This window comes from Chiloscyllium plagiosum, unplaced genomic scaffold (assembly GCF_037043375.1).
Source record: "Chiloscyllium plagiosum isolate Xiang-an unplaced genomic scaffold, Cpla_swu_hap1 HiC_scaffold_17, whole genome shotgun sequence".
In the NCBI taxonomy this organism is placed as follows: Eukaryota; Metazoa; Chordata; class Chondrichthyes; order Orectolobiformes; family Hemiscylliidae; genus Chiloscyllium; species Chiloscyllium plagiosum.
In genome coordinates, this window is record NW_028270155.1 from 81,787,301 (window position 1) to 81,808,239 (window position 20,939).

Here is a 20,939-nt window from a genome sequence, read left to right on the forward strand (position 1 = left end):
TTTGAAAAAGGTTCATAGGAGATTTACTAGGATGTTGCCTGGTATGGACGAAACGTCTAATGAGGAAAGGCTGAGGGGACTGAAACTGTTTGTATTGAAGAGAAGAAGGTTAAGAGGTGATTTACTTTAGGCATATGAGATAATCAGAGGTTGGATAGTGAGAACCTTTTTCCTCGGATGGTGATGGCGAGCAAGAAAGGACATAACTTTAAATTGAAGGATAATCGATACAGGACAGATATTAGGGGTAGGTTCTTCACTCAGAGAGTACTAGGGGCGTGGAACAACCTGACTTCAGTAGTCATAGACTTGCTGACTTTAAGGGTATTTAGATGGGCATTGGACATACATATGAATAATAGTGGAACAGTATAGGTTAGATGGGCATCAGATTATTTTCAGTGCAATATCAAGGGCTGAAGGGCCTGTATTGTGCTGTAATGTTCTATGTTCTATGTTCTAAGGTGTTGTCAAAGAAGCCTTGGTCATTTGTTGCAGTGCTGGAAGAAACGATATCTGACGTGGACTTGTGAGAATCAAACAGTATGCTTTGTCTTCTAGATGGTGTTGATAATTTTGATTGCTGGTAAAGCTGCTGTTATCCAGGTATTGGTGACTTAAACACTTATACAGAAATAGTCATTTGAAGGCACAGATTTCATGTATTCCTGAAAAGGACACATTTAGCAGAAACTTTTCATCTTGCGTTCATCCGGACATTTCACCAGAAATAATAAAACAAAATGAAAAAAAATTAATACTCCATGACTCAGATTTCTAATGTTTGAGTAAGCGGACTCTGGTTGGTCAACTGACAAGCTTTTCGTAAATATTAAATTGAAAATTACTTTATGACTTTCTGATTGTTTAACCCAATCAGATGAAGGAAATATTCATCGCTGTTTCTCTGATGCATGAATTCCCGATAACCACACAGTATGTGCAACTTTGTGATGTAACGCGCTTGACAACTTTCTCTAAACAGTCCTCCAATCTAGGTTTTGTGCATGAGTCCAATTTTTTTTAATGGTGTTGACCTTCTGATAATCCAGACAAAATTGTTGGAAACAAAGATGATTGGCGAACTCACCTCAGTTCGATGATATCTTCATTGAGTATGCCCTCCACTTGTTTCTGGACCTGTCTGGCTTTGAAAGGATTAAGCTGATAGGGGTGTTGTTTTATTAGAAAGCATTTCCTACATCCACCTCATGCACAATAATACTAGTCCTCCCCATCTTATTCCTGCATATGTCCTCATATTGCTGTAAAAACCCGTTCAACTGCTTTCATTTATCCTGAGACAGTTAGTTTAATAACCTATTGTTTAACATATTTTGAGGCACACCAAACTCCACAACCTCTGGATTTGATTCCTCATTCTGCTGGGCAGTAACTAACACCTGTTTCTTCAGTTTATTCTCTCTATAATAAGAAGGTTTCAGCATATTTACATGACATATCCGATGCAGTTTTTTTCTATCCTTCAGCTTTACCAGATAGTTCACCTGATTCAACTTTTTCTCAATTTGACAGGGACCAGTAAACCTGGCTTTGAAGGAAGCTCCTATCACTGGTTACAATACTAATACATCATCCCCGTGGGAAAACGTCCAAGCTTTTATCTGCCACCTGCTTCATTCTCTGCTGTGTCCCATTCACGTGCTGTTTAGCTAAGCCACCAACTCTATTTAATCTCTCCCTCACCTCTGATACATAATCTAAGCGTGAGACTTCCAGCTTCAGCCCTGTCCATGTCTCTTTAATTAATTTCAAAGGGCCTCTCCCTACATGTCTGAATATGAACTCAAAGAGAGTAAACTGAGTGGATTCATTTGGGGCACCTCCAATGGCACACAATACAAATGGGGTGCCTTTATCCCAATCATTTGGGTAATCCTGACAGTATGCTCTCAACATGATCTTCAAAGTCTGATGCAACCTTCCTAAAGGTCTCTGAGATTTAGAATGATACACACTGGATTTAAAGCTATCAATGACTTCATTAAATAGCCGAGCAGTAAACTGAGAGCCTTAGTCTGACTGAATCTCTCTGGGTAGCCCATACTGTATGAAGAAAGCTACTAACTCATCTACCACCCATTTTGCTTTAATGCTCTGCAATGGAATTGCCTCCAGAAATCTTGCGGACACATCCATTATGGTTAGCAGGTGCTGTTTCCCACTTGTAGTTCTCAAGAGGGGACCTACACAATCAATTATAACCCACGTGAAAGTTTTTTCAAATGCAGGAATTGGCAACAAAGCCGCTGGCTTTATTACCACCTGTGGCGTACCTACCATTTGGCATGTATGACATGTATGGCAAAAGTTAACCACATTCTTCTGCATTCTAGGCCAATAGAAATGGTTTTGTACTTTAGCTTGAGTCTTCTGTATCTCTCGATGACCTCTGACAGTTAGTTCATGTGGTACCGTACCACCTCCTGTCTGTATGCTACTGGCAACATAATCTGGTATACGTTGGAAAATTTCTCGTCTGCACTAGCCTGCTGTGGACTCCATCTTCATCTTAGAATCTAGTCTTTAAGATAATACCCCAGAAAAAATATTCTCTGCCTCCTTTTTGGAGCATGCATCAACATATACATCTTTTATTGCCTCATCTTTCTGTTGCAAATCCATTAGCCTTTCAGGTCTAAACACCTCTGCCTGACCCTCTGCCTGTTCAGGTTTTTCCTGCAGCATTATGTCAAACAGGGTGTCTGCTAACTGAACCTCAGCTACTTTGGTTTTCTCTATAGTTGTTGGTTCGTTCTGTGACCTATGATAATGGGATCTTGTAACTACACAGTCTGGAAAAATACCAGGGTATTTCTGTTGTAACTCCTCAGTTTCCTGATCCTTCTTGCGGTTTTCCACAACAAGAGAAGTCACTCCCACATTGGACCCTGCTAAATCATCCCCAAGAACAAATTGGATTCCTGGGACTGACACTCTGTCAATCACAGGCAAAATCGACGTTTCGGGCAAAAGCCCTTCATCATATTCCTGATGAAGGGCTTTTGCCCGAAACGTCGATTTTGCCTGTCTTCGGATGCTGCCTGAATTGCTGTGCTCTTCCAGCACCACTGATCCAGAATCTGGTTTCCAGCATCTGCAGTCATTGTTTTTACCACTCTGTCAATCACTCCCACTGTCTTGAGTTGGCACGTCCAACCTGATCTTACATAGGGGAACGCTAAATTCCTGTCCATCAATTCCACAGATTACCACTCTCTCAGAGTAACGGGTCAGAAAGAGTACAAATATGTTCATCCCGACTATTTGAAACTGTTTTTTTCCTTTATCTCTCAAAAGTTTAACTTGCTGCCCTTTTCTAATTGTTCTTTCTGCGCACACTTTACCCACAGAGGCAAATTCTTTATTGCGATCAGGCACTAACTCCATACCCCGCCCCTGCATAGGCTGTACACACTTCTGCAGCTCCTCAACTTTTCTTGGGGTTTCCTTTACTACTTGCACTAATGCCATCGACTTAGCTTCTTTCATCAAATCTTTTCCCACAGTGCCTTTCTTTAATGACCAGCACTGGGACTTTACCTGTCCCACATTACCACAGTGGAAACACCTGAGGCCTTTCATCTCCTTTCCCTCCTCCTTGGGCTTTTTTTTAATCCTGTGGTAAAGTCTTATCAGTGATCTCTACTCTTTGTTTCATAGTATAGGATCATCCCTTCTCCCTACTTCTATCGCTCACAGGATGAAATTCTGGCCGGAAGCTTGTCTTATGTCCCAACATATATTCATCTGGTAATTCTGCTGCTCTTCTCACTCCATGAACTGTTCCTCCACGTCAACTCTTACCAACTCTGGAAGTCAGTTTTTTAACTCCTTCAGCAGAATAGTCTCTCTTACAGCCTCTGGTCTTTTCTATCTCTAAAGCGCTCACCCATCGATCAAAATGACTATCTTTAATACTTTCAACCTCAACATCAGTCTGACCTGGTTCCTTTTTTATGGTTTGAACTGCTGTCTATACGTTTCTGGTACCAATCCAGAAGCACTTACAATAACCTGTTTGACCTCTTCATCATCTCTTGACCCCTTATCTGACAGCGCGGCAATTATCTCACTCGTTCTGCCGACCAGTTTATTCTGAACTCGGATTACCCACAAGTCCTCGGACCACTCCATCTGCCGAAACAATTTGTCAAATGAACGAAAGCTGGCCTCAACATCTTTGCCATCAAAGTGTATTAGAGTTTTGACATATTTGTATAGCTCACTGCCTTCTCTTTTAGTATCCATCCTGTTAACTTGGCTTTGCTGACTAAGTCGCTAGGTTTCAATTTCAAATTCTCTCTCTTTTTCTCTCTCTCTTTCTTCCCTCTCTCTTTGCTCAGCTAAGAGCCTTCTATATCTTTAATTTTCTCCTCTCTCTTCTCTCTCTCCCTCTATCTTTCCTTCCTCTCTGTTTTGTTTAGCTTCTATTTTCCTCAATTGTAATTTGAGTTTTCCCAATTCTACTGCACTTGTCTGTTTCTCTGACCCACCTAGGTGTTTGTGTAATTCCCTTACAATTGCTGCTTTATTTTTGTCCTTGGTTAAACCCAATTCTAACCACGTTGCTAATTCTAAGAGTATGGCCTTTTCTTTTCTTTCTAAACTTTCTTGGAAATTTTGGAACCACCTTCAAGCCCCAGAACCTCTTTACCAATTTTAAGAGTCTCGTCTCTCACTTTTAAGTTAACTAACCACAAGTAACCAAAATTAAACTAATTGTCTCACCTATGTTTCATTTAAAGATCTAGGACCCTAACTGACATGTGTTTAAAACTCAAGGGCTTTTTTTGTACCCCAAATCGATTCAGATCTGTACAAATCTCAGATTGGATCTGAATAAACCTGTCCAAATCACGTACCTGAGACCCCATACGTTACAGCATGGGGTCAATCCTTCTGCTAATTTAAACCCGACACACAGAAAAGCTCACCTCACCTCATAATATGTAAAGGTTTGAGAGATAAAGAACTACCAAATCCCACTATTGAAAATTAATACTTTATTCTTTAGTCCAAGCAGAAAACCTCCTTTGTAGATCAATGTATCTACCTCTCTCTCTACAACAGTATACTGAACTGATTCAGCTTTACAAAAACATTCAAATGTCAAAACCACTCAGCTGTTTTAATTCTCCTCTGTATCTTCCTCTGTGGATTTTTCTGGGTCTATTCTTTGCTCTTCTGCTGCACAGATTTCAAATGAACAGTTACCTTTTAGAGATCGAGTCTGTGGGCAGGATGGTGTTCTTTGCCGCTCTGCCTAACTGATCAAAATGACTGATTTTTATACCCCAAAACCTGAGATCGCCTCATTGGTTTCATGATGTCAAAACAGTAAAATTCAAATTCGATTGGATTTTGGAATCTTAGGGCATAATTTAAACTGATTGGACAAATTCGAATTTGTTGTGTACCATACCAACAGCTCCGCTATTTGTTTCACAGCCAAATGTTATGTTTTTAAACTTTTTTACAGCACACTCTGCACTTGTTAATACCTTGCCAGCTTTCATTCTCTCTTAAAGGTACAGTACACGTTCAACTTCATAAATATAGGGTCAATCACGGATAGTGTAGGGAACTTGTGCTGGAATCTGAAGCAGTATGGGAGTTTTTTGCTTCAGTATTCATGAGAGAGAGGGATCCTGTTGATAGTGAGAATACTGTGGACCACGTTAATAGGCTTGAACAGATTGATATTAAGAAAGTGGATTTGCTGGAAATTCTGGGAAGCATCAAAATAGATAAGTCCAGAGGGCCGGAGCAGGTATGTCCAAGGGTATTATGGGAATGAGATTGCTGCGCCTCTGGCGATGATCTTTGCATCCTCACTCTCCACAGAAGTACTGTCAGATGATTGAAGAGAGGTGGGTGGTGTTCCTCTGTTCAAGAAAGGGACTCGGGAAATCTCTAGGAACTACAGACCAGTCAGCCTTATGTCTGTGGTAAGCAAGGTATTGAAATGGACTCTGAAAGATAGGATGTATGACTATGTCAACAAACCTCGTTTGATTTAACATAGTCAGCATGGCTTAGTAAGAGGCTGGTCATGTTTCACAAGCCTCATGGAGTTCTTTGACGATGTGACGAGACAAATTCATCAATGTTAAACAGCGGATGTGGTGTACGTGGATTTCAGCAAAGCCTGTACTCAACTCATACAGAAAGTTAGGAGATATGAGACACATGTAAATTTGGCTGTCAGGATACAGAATTGGATGGCCAAAGGAAATCAGCGAGTGGTAGTGGATGGAAAGTACTCCACTTGGATCAGAGTGTCCAGCAGCGATCTGTTCTTGAGCCTCTGCTGTTTGTAGTTTTTATAAATGACTCGAATGAACGAGTGGAAGTGTGGGTTAGTATTTTTGCCAATAACACAAAGGTCAATACTGTTGTAGACGGTGTTGAGGGATGTTTCAGGTTACATAAAGACATTGCCAGGATGCAGAGCAGGGCTGAGAATTGGCAGACAGAGTTCGACCTGGATAAATGCAAAGTGATTCATTTTGGAAAGTCAAATTTGAATGCTGAACACAGGGTTAAAGATAGGATTCTTGACACTGTGGATTAACCTCAGGATCTTGGGTCCACATACATAGATCCAACAAAGTTATCACCCAATTTGGTAGGGATGTTAAGAAGGCACATGGTGTTTTGGCTTTCATTACCAGGGGGTTTGAGTTTTTGAGCTGTGAAGTTTTGCTGCAGCTCTATAAAACTCTCGTTCGACCACATTCGGAATATTGTGTCCAGTCCTGTTTTCCACAAAATAGGAAGAATATAGATGGTTGCAGTGGACATTTTACATGATGCTGCCTGGGTTGAAGGGCTTGTCTTATGGTGAGAGGTTGGGTGAGCTTGGGCTTTTCACACTGGTGAAAATAAGGAAGAGAGATATCTTGATAGAGGTGTACAAGGAAATTTGAGGCATAGACAGATTATATAGCCAGAGACATTTCCCCAAGTCAGAGGGATGTCATGATGGATCATAATTTTAAGGTGATTGGAGGACAGTATAGGGGCGATGTCAGACATAGGTTCTGAACTCAGAGAGTGGTGGGTGCATGGAATGTACTGCCAGTGGTAGTCGTAGATTCAGAGACATTAGGGACATTTAAGCGACTGATGGACAAGCACAAGGATGGCAGTAAATTGAGGGGTGTGGAGGTTAGGTTGATCTTAGATAAAGATAAATGTTTGGCACAACATCATGGGCCAAAGGGCCTGTACTGTGCTGTACTGTTCTATGTTGTCAGTTGTCTTAGTTTGAGGTAAATACACAAAGTATGGTTTATATGGTGAGCATGCAATACAAAAATTTTCACTGTATCTTGGTACATATGACAATAATGAATGAGGTCAAATCAGTCAGGGAGTGAGAGTTTATAGGGATTGCTCAGTGGTTAGCACTCCTGCATCACTGTGCCAGGGACCCAGTCTCGATTACGTCTTTGGGCGACAATCTGTGCAGAGTTTGGATATTCTCTCCATGTCTGCATGGGTTTCCTCCAGGTGGGTTTCCTCAACACTCCACCAAGGACATGCAGGTCCTTGGACTCCTCCATCGCCAGACCATAGCAACATGACGGTTGGAGGAAGAGCGCCTCATCTTCCGCCGAGGAACCGTCCAACCACAACGGATGAACTCAGATTTCTCCAGTTTCCTCATCCCCCCTCCCCCCACCTTGTCTCAGTCAAATCCCTCGAACTCAGCACCGCCTTCCTAACCTGCAATCTTCTTCCTGACCTCTCCGCCCCCACCCCACTCCGGCCTATCACCCTCACCTTGACCTCCTTCCACCTATCGCAATTCCAATGCCCCTCCCCCAAGTCCCTCCTCCCTACCTTTTATCTTAGCCTGCTGGACACACTTTCCTCATTCCTGAAGAAGGGCTTATGCCCGAAACATCGATTCTCCTGTTCCTTGGATGCTGCCTGACCTGCTGCGCTTTTCTAGCAACACATTTTCCGCTCTTTCCTCCAGGTGCTCAGGTTCCATCCCACAGTTCACAGATGTGCAGGTAAGGTGGATTGGTCATGTCAAATTGGGCGAAAGTGAGGACTGCAGATGCTTGAAACCAGAGTTCAGATTAGATTGGTGCTGAGTTAAAACTTTATTGCTGGAACAGCACAGCAGGTCAGGCAGCATCCAGGGAACAGGAGATTCGACATTTCGGACACAGGCCCTTCTTCAGGAATGAGCAGAGAGTGTTCAGCAGGAGAAGATAAAAGGTAGGGAGGAGGGACTTGGAGGAGGGGCGTTGGAAATGTGATAGGTGGAAAGAGGTCAAGGTGAGAGTGATAGGTCGGAGTAGGATGGAGGCGGAGAGGTCAAGAAGAAGACTGCAGGTCAGGAAGGCGGTGCCGGGCTGGAGGGATTCGGCTGAGACAAGGTGGGGGGAGGGGGGATGAAGAAACTGGTGAAGTCCAAGTTCATCCCCTGTGGTTGGAGGGTTCCCAGTCGGAAGATAAGACGCTCCTCCTCCGACCGTCGCGTTGTTGTGGTTTGGCGGTGGATGAGTCCAATGACCTGCATATCCTTGGTGGAGTGGGAGGGGGAGTTGAAATGCTGTGCTACAGGGTGGTTGGGTTGGTGCGTCCGGGTGGCCCAGAGGTGCTCTCTGAATCGCTCCGCAAGTAGGCGGCCTGTCTCCCCAATATAGAGGAGGCCACACCGGCTGCAGCAGATGCAGTAGATGATGTGGGTGGAGGTGCAGGTGAATCTGTGGCGGATATGGAAGTTTCCTTTGGGGCCTTGGAGAGAAGTGAGGGGGGAGGTGTGGGCGCAAGTGTTGCACCTCCTGCGGTTGCAAGGGAAGGTGCCGGGAGTGGAGGTTGGGTCGGTGGGGGGTGTGGATCTGACAAGGGAGTCGCGGAGGGAGTGGTCTCTACGGAAAGCTGATAGGGGAGGGGAGGGAAATATATCCTTGGTGCTGGGGTCTGTTTGGAGGTGGTGGAAGTGACGGCGGATGATGCGCTGTACATGGAGATTGGTGGGGTGGTAGGTGAGGACCAGTGGGGTTCTGTCCTGGTGGCGGTTGGAGGGGCGGGGCTCAAGGGCGGAGGAGCGGGAAGTGGAGGAGATGCGGTGGAGGGCACCATCGACCACGTCGGGGGGGAAATTGCGGTCCTTGAAGAAGGAGGCCATCTGTATTGTACGTATTTTGAACTGGTCCTCCTGGGAGCAGATGCGGCGGAGACGAAGGAATTGGGAGAATGGGATGGCGTTTTTACAGGGGGCAGGATGGGAGGAGGTGTAGTCCAGGTAGCTGTGGGAGTCGGTTGGTTTGTAGTAGATGTCCGTGTTGATTCGGTCGCCTGAGATAGAAACAGAAAGGTCTAGGAAGGGGAGGGAGGAGTCCGAGACTGTCCAGGTGAATTTGAGGTCGGGGTGGAAGGTGTTAGTGTAGTGGATGAACTGTTCAACCTCCTCGTGGGAGCACGAGGTAGCGCCGATACAGTCATCAATGTAGCGAAGGAAAAGATGGGGGGTGGGGCCAGTGTAGTTGCGGAAGATGGATTGTTCCACATACCCTACGAAGAGGGTTCCACATACCCTACGAAGATTGGTGCTGAACAAGCACAGCGGGTTAGGCAGCATCTCAGGAGCAGGAAAACCGAACAGGCAAAATTCCTTCATCAGGAATGGAGGCCAGCTCGATTTTCCTGCTCCTCGGATGCTGCCTGACCTGCTGTGCTTTTCCAAACTCTGGTCATGTCAAATTGCCTATTGTTTCCAACGATCTGTCCGTTAGATTTATAAGCCACCGAAAATACAAGGTTTCCACAGGTACATGGCGGGTGGTTTGGGTCTGAGTGGAATACTCTTTGGAGGGTTGCCGTGTCCTCAATGGGCTCAGTGGCCTGCTCCCACACTGATCCGATTAGATCATGGCTGGTATTAACACTATTGGCCAAAAACTGTTATATCTACACATCCCTTCATGTCATTAGAAGAATAAGAACAAATATATAGGATCAAATATAATATCCTTTTATTGTCATGTGTACTCCATTAGTAAAAACATAAACATAAAATAGCACTGCATTTAAAGGCCTGCAGACTGCAGAGACAGAGAGCGATGAACAAGAGACCTGTGTATTCATACAAGGTGATTTGGAGGGACAGATATAGAAAGCAAAGCACTTCTAGCCAATGGTTGCATGTTGTTTTTTATCTCCATCCTTTCTAAATGTAAGTGTTACACTGGTAGATTTCCAAACCTCTGGGACTTCTCATGAATCTAAGGGTTTTTGGAAGATTACCACCAACACATCCACTGTCACTGTAGTTACTTCTGTTTGTTTCCCAGGAGTACTCAGTTCATCACGAGCCATAAGTTTAAGGACGCTGTGAGATTGTGGGGGTGGGGGAGGATTTACTGGTTATACTAGGGATGAAGAATTTCAGTTGAGGAGTGAGGCTGCAGAAATAGAGCCTGCTCTTCATAGAGTCGGTCAAGAAAAATTGAAAAGAAGTAGTCATGACCATGCTATCATAAATGCGAAACAAGTGTTCATACTGACGTATTGTAGAAGTCCGAAACCCAAGTGGGAAGCAATTGAAAGGTGAAGTAGAAGGAGGCTAGAAATCAAAATATTGAATCACTGAGTTGATACAATACGGACTGGCCTGCCTGACAGGCGGGTAGAGAAGATACAAGAATAATCCAGAGGGAATATGTACAATGAAAAAGAATGAAGATTTTCTCTGATCTTTTCTATGGAAAAAAAAATCTGCTCTGCTGTGTTGTGAGCTCAAAGGTGATCAGCTCAGACACAAGATGATTTCGGGGATGGAATTGAGTTCTGATGCTTCAAACTATTTCAGTTAATGGATCTGAGAATCAGAGTGAAAGGGAGCTTTCCAATTGTTGTCAATTGCTCTCGGAATTGCCTCTGGGTTACTGTATATATACAAGTGTTTGTACAAGTAGTGAGGAGAGATACAAGGTATCCGATAGTACTTGCAGTTGGGGAAAGTGGAGAATAATCATGTATTACTGCAATTCGTTGGTATAGGAAACATACCACATAAGGCGTCCATAAAATAATGAAGCTGCCTGAGACAGCAAACAGTAAAATTATGGATTTTCTGCGTTTGTCCATCTCTGGGTCATGGGGCCTCTCCCGGTCACTGTCCTTCTGGAGTCTCCTGCGAGCTTTGCTTGCTATGACAATATGCCTGATGGTCAGAGTGTTCAAAAGAGGAATAATAACAAATGGCAGTAAAGGAGATAGAAGGCGATGGAATATTTCATACACCGTCCAGAAGATCGAAGTGTAATACTCTGGTTTAGTGATGCAAAACCATGGCAGGTTATTGAAGATGTACTTGGAATTGAATTTGAAAAACCAGGGTATGCTTTCCAAACAGCTCAGCACACTCACTGTTCCAATAATCACGGTTGCAGTTTTCTCAGTGCAGTATTTGGTTTTAACTTTCTGGCAGCAAATAGCCACAAATCGATCAAAGGTGAAAGCAACAGTCAACCAGACAGAATTCATTAATGTTGCAGGAATGAGCATCATAACCAAACTGCAGACATGTGTGATGTCCAGGAAAGACACTGGGAAATACATAATAAGCCACCTCAGCATCCCATCAATGATGACAACGAGGAGATCTGCTATCGCCATTGATATTAGGTACCGGGTGATACACTTAGAGAGACCGCAGCTTCTCTTGGAAAGGATCACAATCGCCAACACATTCACTGTAATAAATACATAAACCAGGTGAATAGATATAGCACATGAGTCTGACCAGATCATATTTGAATTTTCTTAATCAATAAATTGATAATTAAAAGTATTTTTCACAGGCAGTGCTTTTCATAGACAATTGTTTTACAAAAATAATTCAACTGTAAGAAATTGAAGTAATATCAATCTAAAAAAACTTTCATAAATTCTCCTCAGATATTGCATTGCAGGCAATTTCCAGGGTATCACCATCATCATGCCAGGGTTTGTCCTGTCTGACCAGCAGACACACCCAGCAGAGGTGGCAACACAGTGGTGTACAGTCAGGAAGGAGTTTCCCTGGAAGTCCTCAACATTGATACCGGAAGTCTCATGCAATCAGATTTAAAACAGACAAGGAAATCTCTTGCTGGTTACCATGTTCTATTGTCACTCAGATGATGAATCGGTATTCCCTCACAATGAATTACATTCGAAGGAAGCAAGTGCACAAAATGAACTCTGGCTGTGGAACTTCAATGAACATCACCAAAGAGTGGATGTTTGGGTCTGAAAGGACATAGCTGTTCAAGTGCACCTGGGATGCATGGTGAAGGAACCAACAAGAGAAAAAAATGCATTTGACCTCACCCTTTCAAATCTGTTTGCTGCAGATGCATTGGTCCATGGCAGTATCTGTAAGAATGATGAACGTGAGATCCTTGTGGAAACAAAGTTCCATCTTCATATTGAGAATACCCTCCAGAGTGTAATGAGGCCCCATTCCCTATGCTAAATGAGACAGACTTCAAACAAATCTGGCAACTCAAGTCTGGGCACTGTGAGCCAACATGAGCTGAATCATACTCTTACACAAAACGCAACATCACGACCCAGCATTTACCCCACTCAACCATTACCATCAGCCAGGGGATTGACCCTGGTTCAATGTAGACTGCCAGAGGGCATGCCAGGAGCATTACCGTCAATACCATCAGTTGTCAAATGGGAAAACTACCAAGCAGGACTAACGGTGTGCCAAACAGTATAAGCAACAAGTCAGAGAAAGAGCAAAGCAATCACATAGCTGATAGTGCAGATTGATCCTCTGCAATATTATAACATATGCGGTAATCATAGAATCCCTACAGAATGGAAACAGGCCCTTCCACCCAACAACTGCACACCGACCCTTCAAAGAGTAACCAGCCCAGACTGATTCCTTTACCTTATTACTCTATAGCAACTCCAACTAATGCCCCTAAACACAAACATCCCTGAACACTATGGGAAAGTTTGCATGGACAATTCATCTAACATACACATCTTTGGATTATGGCAGGAAACCGGAGCACATGGAGGAAATCCATGCAGACCCAGGGAGAATGTATAATCTCCACACAGACAGTCACCCAGGTTCCTCGTGCCGTGAGGCAGCAGCGCTCACCACTGAGCAACCGGGCATTATAATGGAAAAATAACAACTCACTGGAGAATTCAGAGTGTACATGAATATCCCCATCGTCGATAATGGAAGAGTCAAGCTCATTAGTGTAAAAGATAAGTCTGAAGTATTCACAACACTATGCATCCAGAAATGCTAAGTCGAAATCTATCTGGACGTGCTCCAGACGACCCCAATATTATACATGTCATTCGTTAATTTAATTCACTCCACCCAATATCAAAAAAAAGCTAGTTGGAGGTACTAGATTCTGCAATGAATATAGGTCACAGGCAACATTCCAGCAGACTTAGGCATCAGAACCTCATTATCGCCAGGCTATTCCAGTTCAGTTGCAACACTGATATCTACTTGACCATGTGGAAAATTGACCAGGTGAGTCCTGCACACAAAAAGCAGAACAAATCAAACACAGCCAATCACTGCCCCATCAGCCCATTCTCGAAATTGATAGAAGATGTCATCAACAGTGCGATCGAGCAACATCTGTTCAGCAATAACCTGCTCACTGGTGCTCAGTTTGGGTTGCGCCAGGAACATTCAGTTCCTTACCTCATTCTAGCCTTGCTTCAAGCATGGATAAAAGAGCTTAATTCCAACGGTGAGATGACACAGGCCGTTAGATGGCACAGTGGTTAGCACTGCTGCCACAGACCTGTGTTCAATACCCGCCTCAGGCAACTAACTCTGGAGTTTTTGCATTCTCCCCGTGTCTGCATGTGTTTCTTCTAGGTGCTCCAGTTTTCTACCACAGTCCAAACAAAAAGTGCAAGTTAAGTGAATTGGCTGTGTTAAATTGCCCGTAGTGTTAGATGAAGGGGTAAATGTAGGAGAATGGGTCTCGGTGGGTTGCACTTCGGCGGGTCGGTGTGGACTTGTTGGTCCGAACGGCCTATTTCCACACTGTAAGTAATCTAATCTAATCAATACCAGACAATGACGACCTTTGACATCAAGGCTCCATTTGACAGAGTATGGCATCAAGGACCAACGTAAAACTGGAATCAATGTGGTTATCTGTAAACAAACTCTACGCTGGTTGTATTCATAACTGGAATGTGGGAAAATGGTTGCGATTGTTGGAAGTCATTCATCTCAGCTCCAGGACTTCTCTAAAACTTACTTATTGGTTACAACTTGCATTAGCAGAGATATAAAAGCAGTTAAAAATTAAAAGAAGACAAATTCAAAACTAATTAAATAAAATAAGGATGGACGGTGAGGTGATGTGTTGTTTCTGCATGATGTGGGAGCTAGTGGACCCCATTTTGGTTCCCAGTGACCATGCCTGGAGTAAATGTTGGTTCCTGGAGGACCTCCAGCTCAGATTCGAGGAGTTAGTGTCTCAGATTCAAACATTGTGACACATCAGGGAAGGGGAGAGTGACCAAGATGCTATGGTTCAGGATACAGTCTCACTCTTTTGACTAAGTCGATTTGGCCAGTTGTCATGGACAGAAGGCTGTGGCTGTGGGTGAGGCAGTAGAGAGATTCTGGAGGTAGAGATGCAGAAGCCTCAGACCCTGTCCTTGTCAACAGGTTCAAGGCTTTTTCTCCCTGGGTGGATGGGAATGGGGACAGCAGAGAGGATGAGGCAACGGATTACAGCACCATGGTGCAGGGAGCCATTCAAGTTGGGGAGAGGAGAGAAATATTGTTGTAGTTGTGAATAGTATAGACACTGTTCTCTGTGACCAGTTTCGAGAGGCCCGAAGGTTGAGTCGCCAGCATGGTGATCGGGTTCTGGTTCAGGATATCTCATCTGGGCTTCAGAGGAACTTGGGGTAGAAGGGTAAAACCCCAGTTGTTGTAGTCCACGTAGGTACCAACAACTTCGATAAAACAAGGGCAAGAGGTTCTGCTAAGGGAGTATGAACAGCTAGGAGCTAAACTAAAATGCAGACCCAGAAAGGTAATAATCTCTGGATGACTACCTGAGCCACGAGTTAGTTGGCACAGGGTTAATAAGGTTAAGCAGGTAAATGCACAGCTTAAAGAATGGTGTGGGGGTAATGGCTCTGAATTCATGTGACATTGTCACCAGTACTGGGGAAGAAGGCACCTATTCCAATGGGATGGTCTTCATCTGAACCGTGCTGGGATCAGAGTCCGAGTGAATTGTATAACTAAGGCAGTGGACAAGGCTTTAAACTAAATGGAGGAGGGGAGGAAATTTCAATTATTGGGGAAGTTAGAAAATCCAAATTAAAGGAGGAGGTAAGAATGTAGAACTCAGGAGAAGTTATTAAAACAATGAGGGTAGCGTGTTTGGAAAGGGTTAACAATCAATCTTCAATCACACTGGACAAACGAATGACAATGAGAGGAGGGACAGTTAATACAGGACTGAAGGTGTTATATCTGAATGCAGGCAGTATAAGGAATAAGGGAAATGAGCTTGTGGCACAGATCGAATTGGCAGGTAAGATGTGGTGGGCATCACGGAGACATGGCCATGTGAGAATCACGATTGGGTGTTGAATATTCAAGGATATATATCCTATTGAAAAGGTAGATGAGCAGAGAAGGTGGGGTTTACTGATGAGTAAGAACTGAAATTAAATCAATAATAAGAAACAAAGTGGGGTCTGATACAGCAGAAACTGTGTGGATAGAATTGAGGAATGGCAAAGGTAAAAGAAAACCATAGTTGGAGTTATGTACAGACCTCCAAACAGTAACCAGGAGCTGGGGCACAAGATTCACCAGGAGATAGAAAGATGTGCAGGAACGGCAAAGTGACAGTGATTAAGGGGGATTCCATTCTGCAGGTGGACCGGGAAAATCAGGTTGGTAGTAGATTGCAAGAAAAGGAATTTGTAAAATGTCCATGACACGGCTTTTTTGGAGCAGCTTGTGGTGGAGCGCACTCGGGGACAGGCGATGGTGGATTTCCTTTTGTACAATGAGACAGATTTGATCAGGGAGCTTAAGGTGAAGGAACCCTTTGGAGGCAGTGATCCAGATATGTATGAATTTACTCTACAAATTGAGAGGGGGATGTTAGAATCAAAGGTAACGGTATTCCAGCTGAATAAAAGCAACAATGAGAGTGGAGCTGGGTAGAATTGACTGGGAAAGGAGCCGAGCAGGAAAGGCAGTGGAACAGCAAAGGCAGGTGTTTCTGGGAGTGATTCAGGAGAAAAAACAGAGATTCATCCCACGGAAAAAGAAGCATGATACAGGGAGGATGAGGTAACAATGGCATAGTTGCAAAGGGTGGGGGAAACCAGAGGATTGAGAATCTTGCAAAGAACAATACAGGGCAAGAAAAAGAGAAAAAAAAGAGGGAGAAGTTTAAATATTAGGATAAGCCAGCCAGTAATGTCAAGGAAGATGTGAAGAGATCCTTTAGCTATATAAAGGGCAAAAGAGAGGCAAAAATGGACATTTGGCTGCTGGAAAATGGCGCTGCAGAGATCATACTGGGGAACAACGAAATGACTGAGGAACGGAATAATTACTTTATGTCAGTCTTCATGATGGAAGACATTAGTAATTTCCCGAAACGTCAAGAGAATGAGGGGGTCGAGCTGAGTATGGTTGCCGCCACCAAAGAGAAGGTGCTAGAAAAACTGAATGGCATAAAGGTGGATAAATGACCTGGACCAGATGGACTACACCCCAGAGTTCGAAGGGAGATAGCTGAAGAGATGGTCGAGCCGTTAGTGATGATCTTTCAGGAATTGCTGGAATCAGGGAGGGTCCCAGAAGACTGGAAAATCACCAACTTGACACTCCTGTTTAAAAAGGGAGTGAGGCAAAAGACAGGAAATTACAGACTGATCAGCCTAAACTCGGTTATGAGTAAGATCCTGTGAAGGATGAAATTTCTGAATATTTGGAAGTGTATGGTAAAATAAGGCACAGTTGGCATTGTTTCATCAAGGGGAGGTCATGCCTGACAAATCTGTTAGAATTATTTAGGGAAGTAATGAGCAGGTTAGACCAAGGAGAGCCAATGGATATTATCAACCTTGACTGCAAGAAGGCCTTTGGCAAGGTGCTGCACAGGAGACTACTGAGTAAGATAAGGGCCCATGGTGAGGTGCTAGCATGGATAGAGGATTAGTTGGTTGTCTGTTAGAAAGCAGATAGTGGGGATAAAAAGGTCCTTCTCAGGATGGAATCCAGTGACCCGTGGTGTTCCGCAAGGCTCAGTGTTGGGATCACAACTTTTCACTTTATACATTAACGATCGAGATGAAACAACTGAGTGCATTCTGGCTAAGTTTGAAGATGGTAAAAAGATAGGTAGAGGGACAGTTGGCATGGAGGAGCTGGGGAGGATGCAAAAGGACTTGGACTGGTTAAGAGAATGAGCAAATAAGTGGCAGATGGAGTTCCGTGTAAGAAAGTGTGAGGTCATGTACTTTGGTAGAAAGAATAGAGGCATGGACTATTTTCCAACTGGGAAGAAAATTCAGAAGTCTGAAGTGCAAAGAGATTTGGGAGCCCTAGTCCAGGAATTTCTCAAGGTAGACTTGCAGGTTGAGACAGTAATTAGGAAGACAAATGCAATGATGTCAGTTATTGTGAGAGGACTTCAATATAAAAGCAGAGATGTACCTCTGAGGCTCTATAAGGCTCTGGTAAGGCCACATTTGGAGTAGTGTGCACAGCCTTGGGCCCTGTAACTCATGAAGGATGTACTGACCCTAGAGCGTTTTCAGAGGAGGTTCTTTATTTGGGGGCTCTGGGTCTATACTCAGTGGCATTTAGAAGGATGAGGGGGCATCTAATTGAAGCTTACAGAATACTGAATGACTGGGACAGAGTGGATGTTGGGAAGATGCTTCATTTGTGAGGAGAGACTAGAACTTGAGGCCATAGCCTTAGAGTAAGGGGAAGACCTTTTGGATAAGGAGAAACGTCTTCAGCCAGAGAAAGGTGAATGTATGGAATTCACTGCCACAGAAGGCTGTGGAGGCCAGGTCATTGAGAGCACTTCAGATTGAAATGGGTAAGTTCTTGATTGCCAAAGCGATCAAGGATTAATGGGAGAAGGCAGGAGAATGGGGATGATAAACTTATTAGCCATGACTGAATGGTGGAGTAAACTCGATGGGCTGAATGGCCTAATTTCTGCTCTTGTGTCTTTTGGTCTGATGGCGTTTTTCAGGGTAGTGTCCTTGGCCCAAGCATCTTCAGCTGCTTGATCAATGATCAATATAAGGTCAGAAGTAAGGATGTTCACTGATGATTGCACAATGTTCAGCACAATTGATGACTCCTCAGAAACTGAATCTGTCTTTGTTTAAATGCAGCAAGACCTGGACATTACCCAGGCTTGGGCTGACAAGTGTAAAGTAAACTGTGCACCACACAATGACCATCTCCAATTAGAGACAATTTTCACTTTGTTGGTCAATGCATCGTGTACAGAAATTGTGAGGTCATGTTACAGGTGTACAGGATATTGGATAAACTACATTTGGAGTACTATGGACAGTTTTGGGGTTTCCCTGCTATAGGAAAGATGTTGTGAAACTTGAAAGGGTTCAGAAAAGAATTACAAGGATATTGCCAGGGTTGGAGGGTTTAAACGAAAGGGAGAGCCTGAATGGAGGGGGGGGGGGGGTAAATTCCTTGAAGCATTACAGGCTGATGGGTGACTTTACTGAGATTTATAAAGTCATGAAGGGAATGGATAGGGTAAACAGACAAGGTGCTTTCCCCGGGTGAGAGAGTCCAAAACTCAAGGACGTAGGTTGGGGTAAGAGGAGAAAGATTTAAAAGGGACTGAAGGGGCAACCTTTTCACGCAGCGCATGGTGCGTGTATGGATGAACTGACAGAGGAAGTGCTGTTGACTGGTGCAATTACAATATTTAAAAGGCATCTGAATGGGTATATGAAGAGGAAGGGTTTAGATGGTTAATGGCAAAAGCTGGCAAATGAGACTTCTTCCAGGATATCTCGTTAGTATGGACGAGTTGGAGCGAAGGCTCTGATTCCATACCGTACATCTCTATAACTCTATGACTCTAAACACATTACCATCACTGAATTCCCTACTGTCAACATCCTTGGAGTTACCATTGACTAGAAACTCAACTGAACACACCAGAAAATATAACAGCTGCAACATTAAATAAAAAGCTTGGAATACTGCACTGAGTAACTCACTTCCTCACTCCCAATGCCTGTCTAACATCTACAACACAGGAGTACAATAAAACACTATCCACTTGCCGGGATGGTTGCAGCTCTGAAACTCTGAAGAAGATTGACACTCGCCAGGATAAAACAGTCTCCTTATCTAGCACCACCTCCACAAGCATTCACACCTTCCATCATCAACACTTTGTAGCTGCAGTATGTATTACCTACAAGATACCATGCAGAAATTTATGTCCGATATCCTGAGACAGCACCACTCACAATCACTTCAATTGAGAGCCATGAGGGCCACAGATACATGTGAATGCAAGCACCGGCAAGTCCATGATCAAACCACTCACCATCCTAACTTAGAAATAAATCACATTTCCTTCTATGTTGGTGGATCAAACTCCTGGAATTATCAATTGTGGGTCTACCTACAGCACATGGACTGTTGTCGTTCAAGACGACAGCTCATCAGTACCTTCTCAATGGAAACTATGGATGCGCAATAAATGGCTAGCCAGCAACACCCATCACCCAAGAGAGAATAAAGGTAATGGTCAATACTTTGTCTAAGATGTAAGAAGATAGGAACATGAGTTGTCCAGACTCGGGTCTGGAGACCCTGGATAAGGTTAGGATAAAGTAGTTTATGGTATTAACTTCACTGATCTCTGTCATGCAAGGCTGGAATCTCCAACCAGTGGAAATCACTTTTCAGCATAATCACCTCCAAACAATGAAACAATTGCCAATGATCCTGAATTATCATGTCTCTTTATCATTCACGTCTCCCAATCTTTTGCCTTCAGTTAGTAAAGAAACATGCTACATGTTGGCTCTATTCACAATGTTTCACGTTTCCATATCTAATCAATCATCATCTAATGTTTCCACTCTTTGAACATTTAGATTTACTCCCATTACATTTGACTAGTTTCACAAATAATTCACAACTGGTTTTGAAAAATGTTGAAGTAAGATTGAATGAATAGTTTAGGAAGAGAAACAATTCTCATTAGTGACATTGTTTTGAGCACCATTCTTGCCCAGATTATTGATTACATTCAAAACAGAAATGGTTGACCAGTTACACAAATGTGGGCAGATATTACTTACCAGATACTGCAACAACGACAAGCACAGGGCAAAAAATGACATCAACATCAGCGAGTATTGATACCACACTAAAGGGATACTTCATTTTCTGTATCAAATATTCCAAACTTGACTTGAAACTGTCACCAGCTCAAAATATCTATATACATATCAACTAAATCCTCCAAGGATGTAATTAGATTGATATTACTTACAGTCTTCTGAACAAACAGACCTGAAATTAACTGGTAAAAGAATAGAGTGCAAAAATATAAGGCAGAGAGAAAAGGAAATTCTGCAGAGTGTATGTGTGAATATCGGTAGAATGTTCCGTAAGGATGCAGGGCTGATTTCACAAGTAGCCTCAGTATATTTATTTCATTCTTTCCTAAGATCAGGGCACCCATGGTATAGCCAGGACTTGCTGTCCACCCCTCAGTATCCTTCAGAAGGTGGTGGTGAGTGATCTTCTTGAACAACCACCATCGATCTGGTCCAGATGCACACAAACATACAGGTGCACACTTCATCAAGTTGGAACGTGAGAGAGTTAATTT

General features: G+C 43.4%; 1 protein-coding gene across 1 annotated transcript; it reads right to left on the reverse strand.

Moving 5' to 3' along the window:
* Nucleotides 1-10,854: 10,854 nt before the first annotated feature.
* LOC148147442 (putative G protein-coupled receptor 139) lies at nt 10,855-20,488 on the reverse strand. The gene is made up of 2 exons (XM_087996131.1): nt 20,404-20,488; nt 10,855-11,744 (listed from the first exon to the last, which is right to left on the reverse strand). The coding sequence occupies exons 1-2, from the start codon at nt 20,486-20,488 to the stop codon at nt 10,855-10,857; spliced, it is 975 nt and encodes a 324-aa protein (XP_087852257.1).
* Nucleotides 20,489-20,939: the final 451 nt, after the last annotated feature.